The 19,141-nt window shown below is 37.9% G+C and overlaps 1 protein-coding gene across 1 annotated transcript in view; it reads left to right on the forward strand.

Annotated features, from left to right (window-relative positions):
- PCCB (propionyl-CoA carboxylase subunit beta) overlaps positions 1-19,141 on the forward strand; it is a 229,437-nt gene that overhangs the window by 146,637 nt on the left and 63,659 nt on the right. The window contains exon 9 of the mRNA XM_007937527.2: positions 573-658. Within this exon, the coding sequence (XP_007935718.1) occupies positions 573-658 (86 nt within the window). The remainder of the gene's footprint in view (positions 1-572; positions 659-19,141) is intronic.

Below are 19,141 nucleotides of genomic sequence, written 5' to 3' on the forward strand. Positions count from 1 at the left end.
GTGGGCCCTACTCAGCCTCCCTGGCCAGCCACATAGACACAGGAGGAAGGAGAGTTACAAGTCTTTGTATAAGCATTTAGTCTGCAGTGATCTTGCCCACCAGAGGCCTTGTAGTTTTTTTTCTTTAAAGGAGTTTTTAGCAAGTTAATCTTCTAACAAGAAACATGAATCCAGTGGTCTCTACAGAACTCTTACTTTGTTTCCAAGCCCTTTTTCTTTGGTTCTTAATACCTCAGGAAGTTAGAGTGGGAATTCTGGGGGTGGTGTCATCTTTACTACAGTGTCCTTCAGTGCTTCATACAGTAGTTGGAAAATAGCAGGTGTTGAGAGATGATAAATGAAGGAATTATATTCAGGGGAATGAGCCCATTTTCTCCTCTAAAAAATGAGTCTCAGGCTCAGTTAATAGAGTAGTTACAAAAGAATGCAGCTTTGATGACTGCTTTACAAGCCCAGTAGGGACAGAATTAGCCAAATTCCCATGACATGTCTCCTACTACATGCTCCTTACCCCTTTTAAAGGCACCTGGCTCATCTGATATTGACTATGTCTGCCTCTTTTCTGCCCATAGTGACCGTCTAGTTCCTGAGCTTGACACAATTGTCCCTTTGGAGTCTACCAAAGCCTACGACATGGAGGACATCATACACTCTGTAAGTATTGCATCTGCCCGTCTTGCCAATGCTAGCATGGCACATCCATGGTCATTGTGTTTCAGCCTAGGAAGGAAGTAGTTGGCCCCTGTCCTTGATGTTGAGCCACAGAGATGAAGCATGGGGTGGGCATGGGATCAGAGGCCACTGAGTACTGTGTTATTGGAAAAACCAGTGGCTGTAACCATCCTCGTGACTCAGGTGGACTTGAGGGCTGGTGGGAGGACAAGCCAGTTGGGTCAGTTGAACGTTGAGGTCTTTAGGAAGGTACTCTGGGGTGCATAAAGAAGATGCTATGTCCGTGGAGTCTGGAGTATGGCCAGGATAGCCTTTCATTAGACTTGTTTGAGTGAGGACTTATGCTGAGAGGACATTGGTCTTTCTAGAGAAAGGAGAGGAGTCCCTGGGTGGAGCAACAGTTAAGTGCTCAACTACTGGCTGAAAGATTGGCAGTTCAAATCCATCCTGAGGCACCTTGAAAGACAAGTTGGATCTGCTTTTGAAAACCCTGTTGAGCAGTTCTACTCTGCACACAGGGAGTTGCTGTGAGTTGGAGTTGACTTGATGACAACTAACAACAAAAAAGAAACATGAGAGTAAATGGGAGATCTTATGACACGGTTGGGGTTTGTGTGTGTGTTGCAGAGGCAGGGGTGCATCTGGAGAGAACAGGAGCCATTAGTACCTTATTTTTGGTGCAGTATTTTCCATCACATGGAGAAACACAGAAGCCTCCCTCCTGCTCTCTTGCAGTCACTACTTTTCCCCCAGCCCTCTTGGGATATCCATTATCTTGACTCCTAACAGAAGAGATTAGTTTTTCATGTTTTTATGCATTATATAAATGTAGTCATACAGCATGTGGTCTTTTGTATCTGGCTTCTCCTGTTCAACATTATGTTTGTGAGATTTGTCCATCTGGTTATAGATTGATGGTTCTCGTTTGTTGTCGGTCTCTTTGTTGTTGATCTCAGTAGTCTTCTGTATGAGTAGATAAACAGTTTATTTATAAAGTCTACTGTTGATAGGCATTCGGGTAGCTCCCAGTTCTGGGATAGTACAAATACTCCTGATATGAACATCCTATTACATGATTTTTGGTAGGTAAAATTCTACATATGTGTTGGGTATATACCTATGAGTGAAAGTGCCAGTTCGTAGAGGATGCATGTGTTCATCTTTCTTAGATACAGGCAGTTCCTGGATTACAAAAGAGATCTGTTCCTAAATCTCTCTTTAAGTCGAATTTGTAGGTAAGTCGAAAGAGGTACATAGGGTTCTTACTTAGCTTCAGTTGTGTTGTTGTTGTTAGATGCCATTGAGTCATCTCTGACTTCCAGCGACCCTGTGTACAACAGAACAAACCACCGTCCAGTCCTGTGCCAACCCCACAATCCTTGCTATATCTGAGCCTAGCATTGCAGCCACTGTGTCAGTCCATCTTGTTGAAAGCCTTTCCCCTTTTCATTGACCATCACTTTATCAAGCATGATATCCTTCTTCAGGGAATGGTCCCTTCTGACAACATGACCAAAGTAGGTGAGAAGAAGTCTGGCCACTCTTGCTTCCAAGGAGCATTCTGGCTGCACATCTTCCAGGACAGATGTTTATCTTAGTATATAGTATATAATTTACCTTCCTATGCATATAAAACTTACACAGCACTTTTACCCTTTAAGCCTGGCACTGAACTCACTCCCATGGCTTAACTTTCAGCTAAATGATAGGCCTGTAAGGTGAACAGTAATACCAGGGACGTGTGTACTCATTAGAACCGTCGAACATGAGATCAAAACAGCATTTGCCCAGGCATAAAGATATGAATGCAGAAAGGGACAGAGAAGAAGGATGAAGGGAAACACAGGGAAAAAGTGGGAAGAGTGCTGTTAAACTGTGGGGATTGCAATCAGTATCACAAAATACAATGTGTGAGTTGTTGAATGGAAAACAAATTTTCTCTGTAAACTTTCACCCAAATCTCTCTTTCTCTCTCTCTCTCTCTCTCTCTCACTCTCACTTACACACACACACACACACAGAGAAAGTGAGTTTCTTGTAGACCAAAAAGAAAAACTTTCAAATATACTAAAACATCTTAAACTTAATAATACAGTACGTAATTACAATAATACAGTAATAATAAAAGAACTACATACCATACCCACCACTTATCTAGATTCATAGTTCATACATTCCATGTTCTGATTATTAATGGATGTTTGCAGCTGTTTCATTCATTTTGAATTGTGCCACATCAGCAAATGGTAGTCCCGAAAGCTTTACTCCATCCACATCATTAAGGTTGACTCTACTCTGAGGAGACAGCTCTTCTCCAGTCACATTTTGAATACCTTCCAACCTGAGGGGCTCATTATTGGACAGTATTTCAGGGTTGTTCATAAAGTTTTCCAGTAATATATTATACAGTGTTTCACTGCTGTTCATAAGGTTTTCACTGGACAAAATCTAAAAAATAGATTTGATGCACTGAACACCAGTGACCGAAAACTAGAGGAATTGTGGAATGACATCAAGAACATCATCCATGAAGAAAGCAAAAGGTCATTAAAAAGACAGGAAAGGAAGAAAAGACCAAAATGGATGTCAGAAGAGACTCTGAAATTTGCTCTTGAACAGAGAGCTAAAGCAAATGGAAGAAATGACAAGATGAAAGAGCTGAACAGAAGATTTCAAAGAGCAGCTCGAGAAGACAAAGTCAGGTATTATAATGAAATGTACAAAGACCTGGAGTTAGAAAACCAAAAGGGAAGAACATGCTCGGCATTTCCCAAGCTGAAAGAACTAAAGAAAAAAATTCAGGCCTCGAGTTGGAATACTGAAAGATTCTATGGGCAAAATATTGAATGATGCAGGAAACATCAAAAGAAGATGTAAGGAATACAGAGTAGCTGGGCCAAAAAGAATTGGTCGATGTTCATCCATTTCAGGAAGGTGGCATATGATCGAGAATCAATGGTATTAAAGAAAGAAGTCAGAGCTGCACTCAAGGAATTGGTGAAGAACAAGGCTTCAGGAATTGACAGAATACCCATTGAGATGTTTCAACACTCGTCTTTGCCAAGAGATTTGGAAGACAGCTACCTGGCCAACTGACTGGAAGAGATCCATACTTGTACCCGTTCCAAAGAAAGGTGATCCCACAGCATGTGGAAATTATCAAACAATATCATTCATATCACACACAAGTAAAAGCTTGCTGAAGATAATTCAAAAACAGTTGCAGTAGTATACTGACAGAGAACTTCCAGAAGTTCAGGCTGGATTCAGAAGAGGATGTGGAACAAGGATATCATTGCTGATGTCAGATGGATCTTGGCTGAAAGCATAGAATACCAGAAAGGTGTTTACTTGTGTTTTATTGACTATACAAAAGCATTTGATTGTGTGGATCCCAACAAACTATAGATAACATTGATAAGAATGGGAATTCCAGAACACTTAATTGTGCTCATGAGAAACCTGCACATAGACCAGGAGGCTGTCATTCAAACAGACCAAGGGAATAATGCATGGTTTAAAATCAGGAAGGGAGTGCATCAGAGTTCCATGTTTTTACCATACTTATTCAATCTGTATGCTGAGCAAATAGTCTGAGAAGCTGAACTATATGAAGAAGAACATGGCATCAGGATTGAAGGAAGACTCATTAACAACCTGTGATATGCAGATGACACAACTTTGCTGAAAGAGATAACTTGAAGTACTTAGTGATGGAGATTAAAGACTACAGTCTCAACATAAAGTACATTACATCTCAACATAAAGGAAACAAAAATCCTCACAACTGGACCAATAAGCAGCATCATGATAAACTGAGAAAAGATTGAAGTTGTGAAAAATTTCATATTACTTGGTTCCACCATCAACACCCATGGAAGCAGTAGTCAAGAAATCAGACGTTGTATTGCATTGGCAAATCTGTTGCAAAAGACCTCTTTAAAGTGCTGAAGAGCAAAGATGTCTCCTTGAAGACTAAGGTGCACCTAACCCAAGCCATGGTATTTTCACTTGCCTCATATGCTTGTGAAAGCTGGACAGTGTAAGGAAGACCAAAGAAGAGTTGATGCTTTTGAGTTGTGTTGGTGAAGAATACGGAAAGTACGTGGACTGCCAGAACGAACAAATCTATCCTGGAGGAAGTGCAGCTGGAATGCTCCTTGAAAGCAAGAATGGCCAGACTTGGTCTTACCAACTTTGGTCATGTTGTCAGAAGGGATCATTGCTTGGAGAAAGATATCATGCTTGGTAAAGTGGAGGGTCAGTGAAAAAGGGGAAGGCCCTCAACACAATAGATTGACACAGTGGCTGCAACATTGGGCTCAGGTATAGCAGGGATTGTGGGGCTGGCACAGGACCAGCAGTGTTTTTGTTCTGTTGTACATGGGGTCACCATGAGTTGGAGCCGACTCAACCACACCTAACAACACCACGTAGATACTGTATAGAAGAGAGATCTTTGTGTGTGTGTGTGTATGTGTGTTTGTGTAAGTATATAGTACTGTGGAAAAAAAAAAAGTTCTTAAAACAGTTGAGATAGAACAAAAACAAAAAAGGCCATGGTTAAAGATCTTACTCTTGTTCCGTTGATGTCTTGCATACCAGAAGGGGAATTTGTAAGGTATCATTATGATAACATTAATAATTGGATGGTGCAGGAGAGGATGATGGAGAGATGGCTACAGTTGAAGATGATGGACTTGGTGCTGGAGAGTCAGGCTTTGTATTCTGCTATTGCTCTGGTAGCATAGTGGCTAAGACACTTGCCTGCTAACCAGACAGCTGGCGGTTCAAACCCACCAGCCACTCCTCGGAAGGAAGGTTGGGCAATCCTACTTCCGTAGTGATACTGCCTCGGAAACCCAAGGAGGGGTCGCTATGAGTTGGGGCCAACTCGATGGCACATAACAACAACAACAACAACAACAACTACAGGGTAGGAAATTGACTACTGTATAGTCACTTTCTTAAAGTAGGCATTGAGGGAGGTTTGTGCAGAGCTTTTATTTTTCTTATCATAAATGGCCATCTAGCAGCTGAGGTAACTGCATGGTAAACTGCATGATAGCATCAACCAGATATCAATCCAGATGAGGAATTCTCAAAAGAATAATAAAGTCATAAAACTGACAACAGAGAACCCAGATATGCCAATTTATAAAAGAAGACAATTCAAAACAAGAAAGGTGAATAAAGAGAATAAAGTGCAGTTAAAGAACTTTGATTTTGAGAGAAAGACAAGATGTTATCAAAATATAATAGATGGTTTTAAACTTAGGAAGATAAAGGTAAATTTCAGAATAACCACAAAAAAATTCTGGTGAACCTCTCTGTACTAGAATCTTGCTTCTCTATCTTTGCCATCTGTGTCACAGCTCCAACTATCACACCATCCCTGATAAAATGATACAAGAAGCTTCAGCTACTTTTTTTTCCCCTCTTTTTTTGTGAAAACATACACAACAACAAATTCGCCGATGTAGAACTTCCACATGTACAGCTCAGGGACATTGATAACATCTTTTATGTTGTGTCACTTTTCTGACATTCATTTTGATCTTTTCTTTTTGTCCTGTCCTTTTAATGACTTTTTGCTTTCTGCGTGTATGATGTCCTTGATGTCGTCCCACAGCTTATCAGGTTTTTTTGTGGTCAGTGTGTCAAATCTGTTCTTGAGATGGTCTCTAAACTCCAGTGAAATATAGTCAAGATTGTGCTCTGATTCTTTTGGACTTGGTTCAGTTTTCTTCAGCTTCAACTTGAACTTGTGTATGACCAGTTGATGGTCTGTTTTGCAGTTGGCCCCTGGTCTTGTTGTGCCTGATAGTAGCTTCTCCATCATTTCTTTTCACAGATATAGTTGATATGATTGATTCCTTTGTACTCCATCTGGTGAGTTCCCTCTGTTATAGTCAGCCATTTATGAGGTTGAAGATAGGTATTTACAATTAATAATTCATTGGTCTTGCAAAATTCTATCATACTATCTCCAGTGTCATTTCTTTTACCAAGGCCATATTTTCCTACTACTGACACTTCTTTGTTTCCAACTTTTGCATTCCCATCAGTAGTAATTATCACTGCATCTCGATTGCATGTTTGGTCAATTTTAGATTGCAGAAGTTCATAAAAATCTTCAATTTCTTCATGTTTGGTTTTAGTGGTTGGGTGTAAATTTGAATAATAATAGTATTAATTGGTCTATCTTGTAGGCATATGGACATTATCTATCCTATCATTGATAGCATTGTGTAGTAAGATAGGTCTTGAAATGTTCCTTTTTAAGATGATGTGATGCCATTCCTGTTTGATTTGTCACTCATGGCATAGTAGATCATAAGTTTGTCTGATTCAGAATGGTGATCCCAGTCCATTTCAGTTCAGTAATCATTAGGTTATTGTTCTTTATGTGTTCCATTTAATTTTTGAGAACTTCAAATATTCTTAGGTTTATACTTTGTATATTCCATGTTCCAATTTTTAGTAGATGCTTGCAGCTGTTTCTTCTTATGAACCTCCACATCATCAAATTAAGAATATGAAAACTTTATTCATGTCATTAAGGTGACCTCTACTTTGAGGGGGCAGCTCCTTCCCAGTTGTGTTTTGAGTGCCTTTCAACTTGAGGGGCTTATCTTCCAGCACTGCATCAGACAGTATTCCGTTGGTGCTCATAAGGTTTTAACTGGCCAGTTGTTGTAGAAGTAGATAGCCAGGTCCTTTTTCCCAGTGTGGTTTTGTCTGAAGCTCTCTGTAACCTGTCCACTGTGGATGAGAAAACATGATCCATCCATATCCCCTCTCCCACTCCTTGGCTCTTGACTTGTGTATTTAAACCATTTGCATTCAGTGTGATTATCAATAGTTTTTAATTTACTACTGCCTGTTTGGTATTATTATTGGTGATGCTTATGGTTTCTTTGTTCCTTTTAATTTTCTGTGTTGAGTTCTTTTTGTTTGTAAATTTTCTTTTTGTATAATTTGTCATTGTTGATTTTGTGTTAATGGGTCTTGTTGATTTTCTTTTTAATTTTGGTGAGTAGATTTATTGATTTTTTTGTGGTTATTCTGAAATTTACCTTTATGTTCCTAAGTTTAAAACCATCTATTATATTTTGATAACATCTTGTCTTTCTCTCAAAATCGAAGTTCTTTAACTGCACTTTATTTTCTTTATTCCCCTTTCTTGTTTTGAATTGTCCTCTTTTATAAATTGGCATATCTGGTTCTCTGTTGTCAGTTTTATGACTTTATTATTCTTTTGAGAATTCCTCATCTGAATTGATATCTGGTTGATGCTATCATATGTTCTAATCTTAGGTATTGTCTGAGGTTGTTCTCTTTATGAAAGAGTCTCTAATAATGTAAGGTGGTCTAGCTTTTATAAATTCTTTTAATTTGTTTATCTGGAAATGTCCTAGTTTCACCATTGTGTTTGAAAGACAGTTTTGCTGGAAATGTTATTCATGGTTTGCCATTTTTTTCTTTTTGAGTTTTATATAAGTTACCCCACTTTCTTCTTGTTTGGGTGCTTTCACCTAAGAAATCAGCACTTAAGCTTATTGGTTTCCCTTTGTAGGTGATAACATTGCTTTTCATGAGCTGCTTTCAAAATTCCTTCTTTGCTTTTGGAAAGTTTGATTATGATATATGTTGTGGACTTCATTTTGGGCTCTACCTTGTATGGGCTTCATTGAGATTCTTGGATGGAAAATGTTTCACAATATCAGGGAAATTTTATATCAACAAATCTTAAAAAAATTTCTCTTTTTTTTTTTTCTCTGCTGCTCTTGTGGAATTCCATTTACATCTAACTTCTTCCTCATAACTGCTAGGGCTTCTTCCATTTTTCCTCATTATTTTACTGATTGTTCCTTAATCAGATTAGTACTAAAGGATTTGTCTTCTATTTTCCTGATTATTTCTTCCACTGATTCACTTCTACTTTGGTGTCCTTGTATTGTTATTTTTCTGGTTTTCTAGTTGTTCTTTTTGTATGGTTTCTAATTGTCTATTTCATGTTGTCAGGTTTTTTGTATTGTTTTGCTGCATTCTTCTAGGATTTTGTGTGTGGTTTCCTTGATTTCTTTGAGGATCATATATATAAGTCTTGAATTCCTTATCAGGTATTTCTGCCACCATTTTTTCATCAGGATGACTTTCTGCTTCTTATTTTGCTCACTTATTTGAGCCATCTTATCCTGTTTCTTCATATGTCTTGATTTGCTATTGCCCAGGCATTAAGGTGATAACTTATTTATTTCTGTATTTATTTTATGTATGTTTGTGCTGATTGTTTTGTTTTGTTTGGATGCATCAGAAGCTTCATTTCTCTTTCACTTTAGAATATCTTTTGTGTGTTATTTATTTTTTGTTTGTAGTTTTGGTCTTTGTGTGACTTTAGTGGGTGTGATTTCCTGTCACTGTTGGGTTTCTGTGTCACAGCCAGGTATATGAGTCCTCTGTAGTTAGGCTTGTATGTATTTCTTTACCAGATTGAGTGGATGTGTGGAAGCATGTTGTTTCCCTGATACTGGGTGACAGTGTTGGTTTTTCATGGTCTCTCTACAGCCCTTGTGGGACTGTGATGGTCCTTCTAGGTTCTTGGTAACAATTATTGTGTTCTCTAGAGATTAGGGCAGGACATCCACTGAGAGGGTGTGCTACCCTAATGTACAGGGTAGGCCTACTATGAATGCATTAATTGGCATCTCAGTTGTTGTTTGGTTATCAAAGGGTTTCAGTGCAAGTGCAGAGGGCCTGCAGGAATTGTTTACATATAGAATGTATGACTTTGCAGTTGGGTGGATGTTGAATGAGGAGGGCATTGGGATATCTTGCCCATCATTTGTTAGTTGGCCAGATGATACCTGGTGTTGCTGGTGAGGTGTGATGTGTCTGTCCAGCTAGTCACTGTAGCATGGGTTTAGGGAGCTTTCTCACTGGTTACTGGGTTTGGGTACTATGTGTATACAGTGTTGGTTGCTGGGTGTTCAGGGCCTAGGTATCAGGAGTGGCTGATTGGCATGGCCAAGCTTGGGTTGTTAATGCCAGCGGCTTGTATCTCTGGAAGATGGTAGTGTGTGCAGCTGGGCTTGGACATAAAATTGTTAGTCATCTGTGCCTCAGGGAAGGGTTTGTGGGGATGGCTGGGCTTGCACATATCACCATTGGTCTCCTGCACCTCAGGGAGTGTTTGGTTGGTATGGCCAAGTTTGTGCTCTTAAGTGTGGGCCATCTGTTCCTCAGGGAGTGGTAGTGGGCTGTGGTCAGGTTTACCTGCATCAGGTAGGGCCTCCTATGTCTCAGAAGGTATAATGGACATGGCTGGGCTTGTGGATGCAAAAGTGAGCAGTCTGTACCTCCGAAAGGGGATAGTGAGTGGGTCAGGCTTCTGTATCACAGTGGGCCTCCTGTGCCTCAGAGAGAGGGTATTGGGTAGGGCAGGTCTTATGTGCCTTGGCTCCACCTACTTTTTCCTCAGGACAAAGTTAATGCATCTGGCAGGTGGGGTAACTGCTTGCCCATGGTTGTTTTTTCGGGGGGGCATTCCAGTTTTAATTATGTGGGGTGACTTTTCACTGTGGCTCCCATATGAATGGCCAGTGACTCAACTGAGAAGCAGTCCTCACACTAATACTTTAGCTCCCTCCCTTGCACTCACCATAGGAGCTGATATTCTCACCTGCCCTTTTGTTTCTACCCTTTACCTCCCCTATATTCATATACTCCCTGTATACACTTTCTTCTTCTCTAAACCTCAGATGACTCAGTTACTTTCATTTACTCTAGAGTCACTTCCCTGTGGTTCCTTGGTTTCAAAGCTATACCACTCCCATGCTTTCCTCTCCGAGGTGCCTCATCCCTGGCCGTGTCCAATGCACCTTATCATTTCTTTCCACAGTGGTTTACATAGAATCTCTGTGACCGGTTGTGTACTCCTTGAGATTGCTTTCCTAGGTTCCTCTCTCTGAGTTGTTTGACACTATCTCAAAATGAATGCACTGCTCCATGTCAGGAGGTAAGACATGGTTGATCCATGAATCTCTTTCCCTCCTGGCATTATTCTGTCTCTCCTTCCAGTCAATGCTCAGTCTGTTTCTTCAGCTCTCTTTTTGATGCTGCAGATCCAAGGTCTTTTTTTTTTTTTGGTCAGTTTTACTGAGTTTCTCAAGTGTTGTCAAGGGATTGTTATGGTGCTTGTATCTAAGGCACTATATTGACTGTAAGGATTCAAGAGGCTTTTTGGGAGTTTGTTCGTAAGTATGAGTTGTCTGTAAGTTGGACACTGTTGACTTGGGAACCTAATGTACCATGAAAAGGTTTTTCAGAATTTCAGTTTACACTCACACAAGCAGCGTGTGAGGAGGGTTCTAGTTCCTTCATATTCTCACCAACACTTGGCTGATACCGTGTTGTTTTTTGTTATTATTTTTCATGTGGTCTATTTTAAGGGATTAGCATCAAGGAAAATCCACTCATGCACACTCTAAGATTAACATCAGAACACTGCAGCAATTATAAATTATAATTCAATATATCATTGAATAACTTATAATTCAATATATCATTTAGTTGATATATGGAAGTGGCTTTCAATTGCTCAAAAATAATACTTTTTTTTTCCCCTCAGCTAAATAAAGAAATTATTTTGGTTTATGAAGTCCATACTAGAATGATTTACCATAAAATACTGTTTTAATAACCAAAATGTCCTAATATTCTTTCATATCCGGTAAGGATAGTGCCTCTTCCCTGTTTTTATTTTGTACAATTTTTTCTTGGCTAATCTTGTATATTACATATGAACTTTAGAATTAGTTTGTCTTGTTCTTGAGTGGACGGGTGGCATTAGAGAATCCTACTGTTACATTTTAAGATGTATGAATTAACTTGGAGGGAATTGACATCATTAATAATCAGAAACAACCTAAAAGCTATTTGTATTTTTGTTTGTTGTACTATTTTTCCTCTTGAGAGATGTTTTAAACATATCCTCATATTGGCTGTACACATTGAAGTTTATTCCTATATATTGTATCTTTATTGCTATTGCAAATTGAGTCATTTTTTGTTTTATCTTTTTTCTGTACATATGAAAGTTGCAAATTCTGTTTATCAATTTTATATCTTGCTACCTTATTAAGTTTCTTTTATTTGTAGTAGGTTTTCTCGGTTAATTTTTCTGGATTTTACATACGTGCCTGTGTACCGTCTACATATAAATAGAATTTTATCTTTCCAGTCTGTTAGCAGAGAGCCTAAGGCATTTATTTGACTGCTAACCAGAAGCCTGGCAGTTCAGACCCACCAGCCACTCCTCAGAAGGAAGGTTGGGCAATCTACTTCTGTAGTGATACTGCCTCGGAAACCCAAGGAGGGGTCACTAAGAGTCGGATTCGACTCAACGGCAGTGAGTGAGTGAGTGAGAGTGAGTGAGTTCTTTTATCTGTCATTTTTCTCCTATCTAGTTGCATTGGCTGTATTTCCATATATAACAAATGTAGTGAAAGTAATAGTTACGATATTGAACATCCTTGTGTTTTTTTCCCCCCCTAATTTTAGTGAGACTGCCATTAGTTTTTCCCATTTATGTAAGAGAATGGGTTTTGTACTGTGGTATTTGTATATATTTTTATGTTGTGAACGTTACCACTGGTTCCTATTTTAATGTTTTTGTTTCCTTGATTTTTATATAAGGGATTGGTATTAAATAACATTAAATGTCCTTTCAGCATTTATAGAAATTGATCATTATTTTTCTCTTTAGATTTATTTATAAATCTCTCCTAATGGATTTCCTTGAACTATTTTTATATTCCTGAAATAAGTGGTTGTATTCTGTTACATAGTGCTTTATTTGGGGATTTTGTATCAGTTTAAGGTGATATTAGTCTGGAATTTCCTTTTTATAAAGTGTTTCACAATCAGGTTTTGGTGTCAATGTTGTACATATTTCATACAAATAATTTAGAAGTTTCTCATTTCCTGTGTTCTGGTACAGGAGTTCTGGTGGCATAGTGCCTAAGGCACTTGACTGCTAACCAGAAGGCTGGCGGTTCAAACCCCCCAGTCACTCCTCAGAAAGAAGGTTGGGCAATCTACTTCATAGTGATACCGCCTCGGCAACCCAAGGAGGGGTCGCTATGAGTCAGTCCGACTTGACGGCACATCACAACAACAACAATGCTCTGGTACAATTTAAGTAACATTGGGGTTATTTGCTCTTTAAAGATTTGGTAGAATTCTCCTGTGAAATTGTCAGGGCCTAGAGATTTTTCTGTAGGGTAGAGGGAGTGGGTTTTTAGTACTTCTCTTTTTTAACGTAAATACTTCTGTTTGAACTTTTATCTCTTCTGGGGTCGGCTTTGGTAAATTACATTTTCTATAAATTATCTGGGAGCTCTGGTAGCATAGTGTCTAAGACACTTGACTGCTAACTAGAACGTTTGTGGTTCAAACCCACCAGCCACTCCTTGGAAGGAAGGTTGGGCAATCTTCTTCCAGAGTGATACCGCCTTGGAAACCCAAGGGGAGGGGTTGCTGTGAGTCGAGTCCAACTCGATGGCACATAACCGTGACAACAACAACAATATAAATTATCCATTTCTTTCAAGTTTTAGAATCTGTTTCCATACTATTGTGCATAGTAGTCTCATAAGATTAATGAAATCTTATTATATATTTTTAAAATTAATTATTATATTTTTGGTGAAAGTATACACAGCACAAGTTTTCATTCAACAATTTCTACACATGATCTTCAGTAACATTGCTTACTTTCTTTAGTTTGTGTCAGCATTCTCATTATTTCTGTTCTTACTATTTCACTTCCATAAATGGTCTCATTGCCCCCTGAACTTCTCATCCATGATTTAGGGTAATTGTTGTCCATTTGATCTCATACGAATCATTTTTAGAAGGGCTTGTTCTCAAGCATGCGATTATTTACTTCTTGAGCTAGCCTGCTATCATTTGGGAGCTCTGGCGTACTGCCTAAGGCACTTGACTGCTAACCAGAAGTCTGGTGGTTCAAACCCACCAGCCACTCCTCGGAAGAAAGATTGAGTAATCTACTTCTGTAGTGATACTCCCTAGGCAACCCAGGGAGGGTTGCCGTGAGTTGGATCTGACTCGACAGCAGTAAGTTTGGTTTTTGGTTTGGCTATTCATTTAGAAGCTCTGGTAGCGTAGCGCCTAAGGCACTTGATTGCTAACCAGAAAGCTGGTGGTTCAAACCCAGCAGCCACTCCTCGGAAGGAACGTTGGGCAATCTACTTCCATAGTGACGTTGCCTTGGAAACCCAAGGAGGGGTCACTGTGAGTTGGGTCCGACTTGACAGTACCTAATAACAACAACATTCATTTAGAATGTGATTTCAGGGAATAGTTTCTGTTGAAGGTTTTAAAGAGTTATCTCAGGGCAATAGTCCCAGTAATTCCTCTAGACTCATCATCTTCCTTAATCACAAAAATTTTCCCCCTGTAATCTCTTATTTTATGCTTTGTTTTTTAAATTGCATTTCCTTGTGATTCTTCTGTTTTATTGATGTATGTCAAAGAATCAGCTTTTTGATTTCGTTATTCTAGTGTTTTGCTTTTTTGAGACTCAGTATTTTTTGTCTTTATATTATAATTCCCTTTTTTTTAAGTTCAGTTTACTTTTTTGGTGTTTTTTTTTTAAAAAAACATTTTGAATTGGAAGTTTAATGTATGTATTTCCATTTTAAAATTTTTATTAATATAGTATTTAATTCTGTTGCAGAGAACAAAACTTTGAAATGTGGTGTAGCTACTTAGCCATTTGCCCATGATTTTCTGTCAGAATGGTAGAAATGGCAGCTAGATTGCTTGTAGGAACCCGGCAATCCCTCATATACCCTTCTAATGTTTTTAAATTAAAAGAAAATAGTATAAACACAGTAAAATTTTAAACAAATGATACACATGTATAAAGCAAAACACAGATCTCTCTTTTGTTCCCTTTCTCTTTATATCAGTCTTCTTTCCTAGAGGTAACCAGTATTAAGTGTCTTGTGTATCTTTCTAGAAAAAACTTATGCATATGCCAACTATATACCTATATATATTGCTTTTAACTCAAAAAGAGTGTATTATGTATACTTTCACATCTTGGTTCTTCATTTTTTCACTTCATCACTATATATAGATTTATTAATTTTAATGACCATGGTAATATACTTGTGTGTAGATACACTATAATTTATTTAAATGTTACCCTACTGATGGACATGTAGATTCTTCACAGTTTTTGGTATTACAAGCACTGCTGTCTGTGGAATATAAGCACACACACTCTCTCTCTTGCTCTTTCTCTCTGTGATCTTAGTATATTTTTATGAGTATATCCATTTGGTCAGCAGCAAAATTTGGTCATTAAGTATGCATATTTTCAAAAAGATTTCTAGATAGTCAAAGGAATGATATCCTCCTAAATCCTAAACTGTCTACACATCTTCCAAAAACTATATAGGTCAAGAAGAAGAAGAAATAAAACTACCATCCCTATGCCTTCAGCATAATTGGAAGATAGGATATAGAATAACTCTGTCCAATAAATAAAGAACAATAAAAACTAATTTCTAGTAGAACTGTTTCTTGAGCTCCCACTAAAAGTCTCTGGGAGAGCTGGGAGTAGTCTTGAGAAATTACAGTGAAGAGAGACAATAAGATTGAGGTAAAATCATTCCCAGGAAGAGAAACTTAGCTGTAAGATTGGAAATACTGAATAAGAGCCTAGGTAGAGTGGTGACTTCATGGAAAGTACTTAAAAGTACACATGGAACTCAAGAAGGCAGTCTTGGAAAGGTGTTTTTTTTTTTTTTTTTCTGGGGATAAAAGGGTTAAAGAAGAGAGAAGCACCTTAAGTAATTTTGAAGTGAAGAGAAAATGAAGCTAGAGGGCTAAACTTATGTACCTGTGAGATAAAAGCCAAAAAACAGAAGGACACACTACCTTTCCCACATTGTCCTTCCTAAGCCTCCCATTACCTTGATTGCATTTTGCTATATTGACAGAAGAGGGGAGGGTATGTGGTTTTTAAGTTGTTGGTGAATCTTGCTCACCATTCCAAACTGCCATCCCTCTTCACAAAATTCATAGTATAAGTAGTCCTCACCTGTCTAAAGCTACTCTTAATAAGAAAACCGAACATGAGAATTAAAATATTTCAGTTGATGAAACTCCCTCAACTGTAAAAATCAACCATAAGACACTGATCACACTTCAGTGAATTTAGTGAATTCAAATAAGCATTTGAGGTTATGACAATCAAAAGTATAGAAACTAATGACAGAATGGATGAAAAATAGGAAGAAGTAAAATTAGAACTGATTGAATTTAGAAAATGGGGAAGGGGGAGAAAAAAAACCATATATCAGACATTAAGACAGAATTACAGAGTACTCAAGGGAAGATGAAGGCATTAGGGTTCTGTGGTAGAATTCTTGCCTTCAAGAAGAATTCTATTGTCTATGACACAAGAGTTTGATTTCTGGTCAGAACACCTCCTGTGCAGCCCCCACCAATCTATGTGTTGATGTGACATAGAACAGGTTCCAGCAGAGCTTCCAGACTAAGATGACTATGAAGAAAAGCCTGGCCATCTACTTCTGAAAATGAACCCATGAAGACCCTCTGCATTACAATGGTTCAATTCATAATCCATCCTGAGTATGGCTCAGGACTAGACAGCATTTTATTCCATTATTTATGGAGTCATTATGAGTTGACTGCTGATTGTAGTGTAGTGCCTAAGGTACTTGACTGCTAACCAGAAGGCTGGCAGTTCAAAGCCACTAGCCACTCTTTGGAAGGAAGGTTGGGCAATCTACTTCCATGATGATACTACCTTGGAAACCCAAGGAGTGGTTGCTATGAGTTGGGTCCAACTTGACAGCACATAACAGCAGTAGCAGCAGAAACAACAAGGGGAAATAGATATGAATGAAAATGTAATAAGGAGCATTGAATAAAAGTGGGAAAATTAAAAGAATGAAAATAAAGAAATACAAAGGATAACAAAAAAAGTTAAAATGTAAGACAAGCAAAGATAACCAATCATACATGTAATTGGAGTCTGTGAAGAAAATCCAGTAGAACCAAAGTAATCAATTCCAGAAAACATTCCAGAAATAAAAAAAGACCTGAATCTACAAAATTAGTACCCTCTGGCACCTGGGTAATTTGAACTCTGAATGATGAAACTTTAGAAAATACCTAGGTACACCTATTAGATTTTAAAAATAAAAATCCTCAGGTCAGGACCTTTAGACAAAAAAGATCAAACAACTTATTAGGGCAAGAGAATTAGAATGGCATCCATAAGCAACATACAAAGCAAGGCAAAATGGAGAGTCATTTTCAAGACCCCCAAAGAAAGGGTATATGTTTAAGGAGTTTATATCTACCCACGCTGCAGTTCACATATTAAGACTATAGAAAACTGATGTCAAACATGCAAGCAATGAGGAAAGTCTGTATCCCAAGCCCTTCTTGAGGAATCTAATAGAGGATGAGCATCATCCAACCAAGGGATGACTGGGGAAATTTCACCAAAAGACTTGGTGGTGATTATTTAACATACTTAATGATAAATTTGGCAGCTCTGGTAGCATAGTGGCTAAGGCACTTAACTGCTAACCAGAAGGCTGGCGGTTCAAATCCACCAGCCACTCCTCGGAAGGAAGATGGGGCAATCTACTTCTGTAGTGATACTGCCTCGAAAACCCAAGGAGGGGTCACTATGAGTCGGGTCTGACTCTACGGCACATAACAACAACAACAACAATGATATATTTAAGACTAAAGCAAAGGTGGGAATGAGAGTGGAGATCACACATCAATGTTATATGCTTAGTTGCAGAAAAAAATGCAATTGAAAAAATAGGAGGAGAAAGAAGTAAAGAACACAGTGGATTAAGTTTATCAATTGCTGAGAATCAAAAGGTATTAAAAAATAGATAAACCAGCTACTAAAGGGTTGAATAAGGAAACTGGACTAAGAACATTAAAAAGTTAGTGACAAAGATAGCCACTAAAACAAAAATACAAACCTTCCTAATTAAAACATAGACACAGCAAGCATAATATGGTACACATAGTAATTATAACAAAATAATTCGATAGAGTAGAAAATGTCTCTCATGCCAATAAATGTAGTTATTGGCTTAACTCATTTATTAAAAGAAAAAGGTGTTCTTTTGGCTGACAAAACAAGACCAACACTATGCTATATACAAGAGACACTTAAAGTGATTCAAAGAAATGGAAAACAAGTATGGGCAAAGGTATGTCAGGAAAATAGAAACAGTAAGAAAGCAATGTTGGTAATTCTTATCTCAGATAAAGTAAAATTCAAGTATTAGCTGTGACAAGGAAGGATACTTTCAAATGCTAAATGCCACATTAATGTTCACATTAATGCTATAAAATATGTAAGACATTTGTGCAGCAAATAATACAAAGCAGAAACTATAGGAGAGCCATGGAGGTACAGGGAGAAACACATCAGTAAGAGGAGACTTAAATACAAGGCAGGGCAAATGGACAAAAATAAGTAAAATGTAAGAGACCTAAGTAACATAAGAAATAAGGTAGATCTTACAGATAGATACATTTCAGACTGTTTACTCTGGTGATAGATAATAAATCTTATTTTCAAGTACACATGGAACAGTCACAAAAGTTGATCATGTATTAGGTCAGAAAGAAAGAATCAAGTCCCATAGAGCAAAAATATTACAACACTGACAAGAGCTAGAAAGTAAGGACAATAAAAAAGCCCTGAAAAGTACCTTCCCACTAGAAATTAAATAATTCCTAGATGAAAGGAAGAAATATAAAACAAATTAACAGAACTTCTGGGAAACAATAAGATAATGATAACATTATCAAAATCTGTGGAATACATTTAAAGCAATGGAGCAGAGGGAAATTTATAGTCTTAAAACATGTAGTAAAAATGAAAGAAGGAAAAGAAAAAGATTTCCAGGTCAAAAAGCTAAGAAAAGAAACCCCAAAATAAAAAGAAATCATAAGAAACTATTTCATAAGGATAAAAGCAGAAATAAATGAGGTAGGGAATGGAAAAACAGGTATAAAGAATAAAATAGAGCAACCTCCAGCTGAGTTAATCAAGGAAAATGGGAGAAAGCACAAATAGAAATAAGAAGTAGAAAGGGGAGTGACCATTGGAAAAGAAATTGAAACTCAAAAGGGGCTAGATAACATGGAAAATTTTCTAGGAAAATACAGTTTTACCAGAAATATGGACCCCATTAAAGGTAGAAAGCTTTTCAGACCAAGTTCCACGGATCCAACTACTTCACATACATGAAATAACACAAAGCCCAGATAATTTCTATCAAAATTCTAGGAATACCTCAAAGACCAAATAGTCCTAATGCTACATAAATTGTTCCAGAGCATAGAAAATGGGAGTGAGCGC

The sequence above is a fragment of the Orycteropus afer genome, unplaced genomic scaffold (genome assembly GCF_000298275.1).
Source record: "Orycteropus afer afer isolate SDZICR_OR568_19922 unplaced genomic scaffold, OryAfe1.0 scaffold00003, whole genome shotgun sequence".
Lineage (NCBI taxonomy): Eukaryota > Metazoa > Chordata > Mammalia > Tubulidentata > Orycteropodidae > Orycteropus > Orycteropus afer.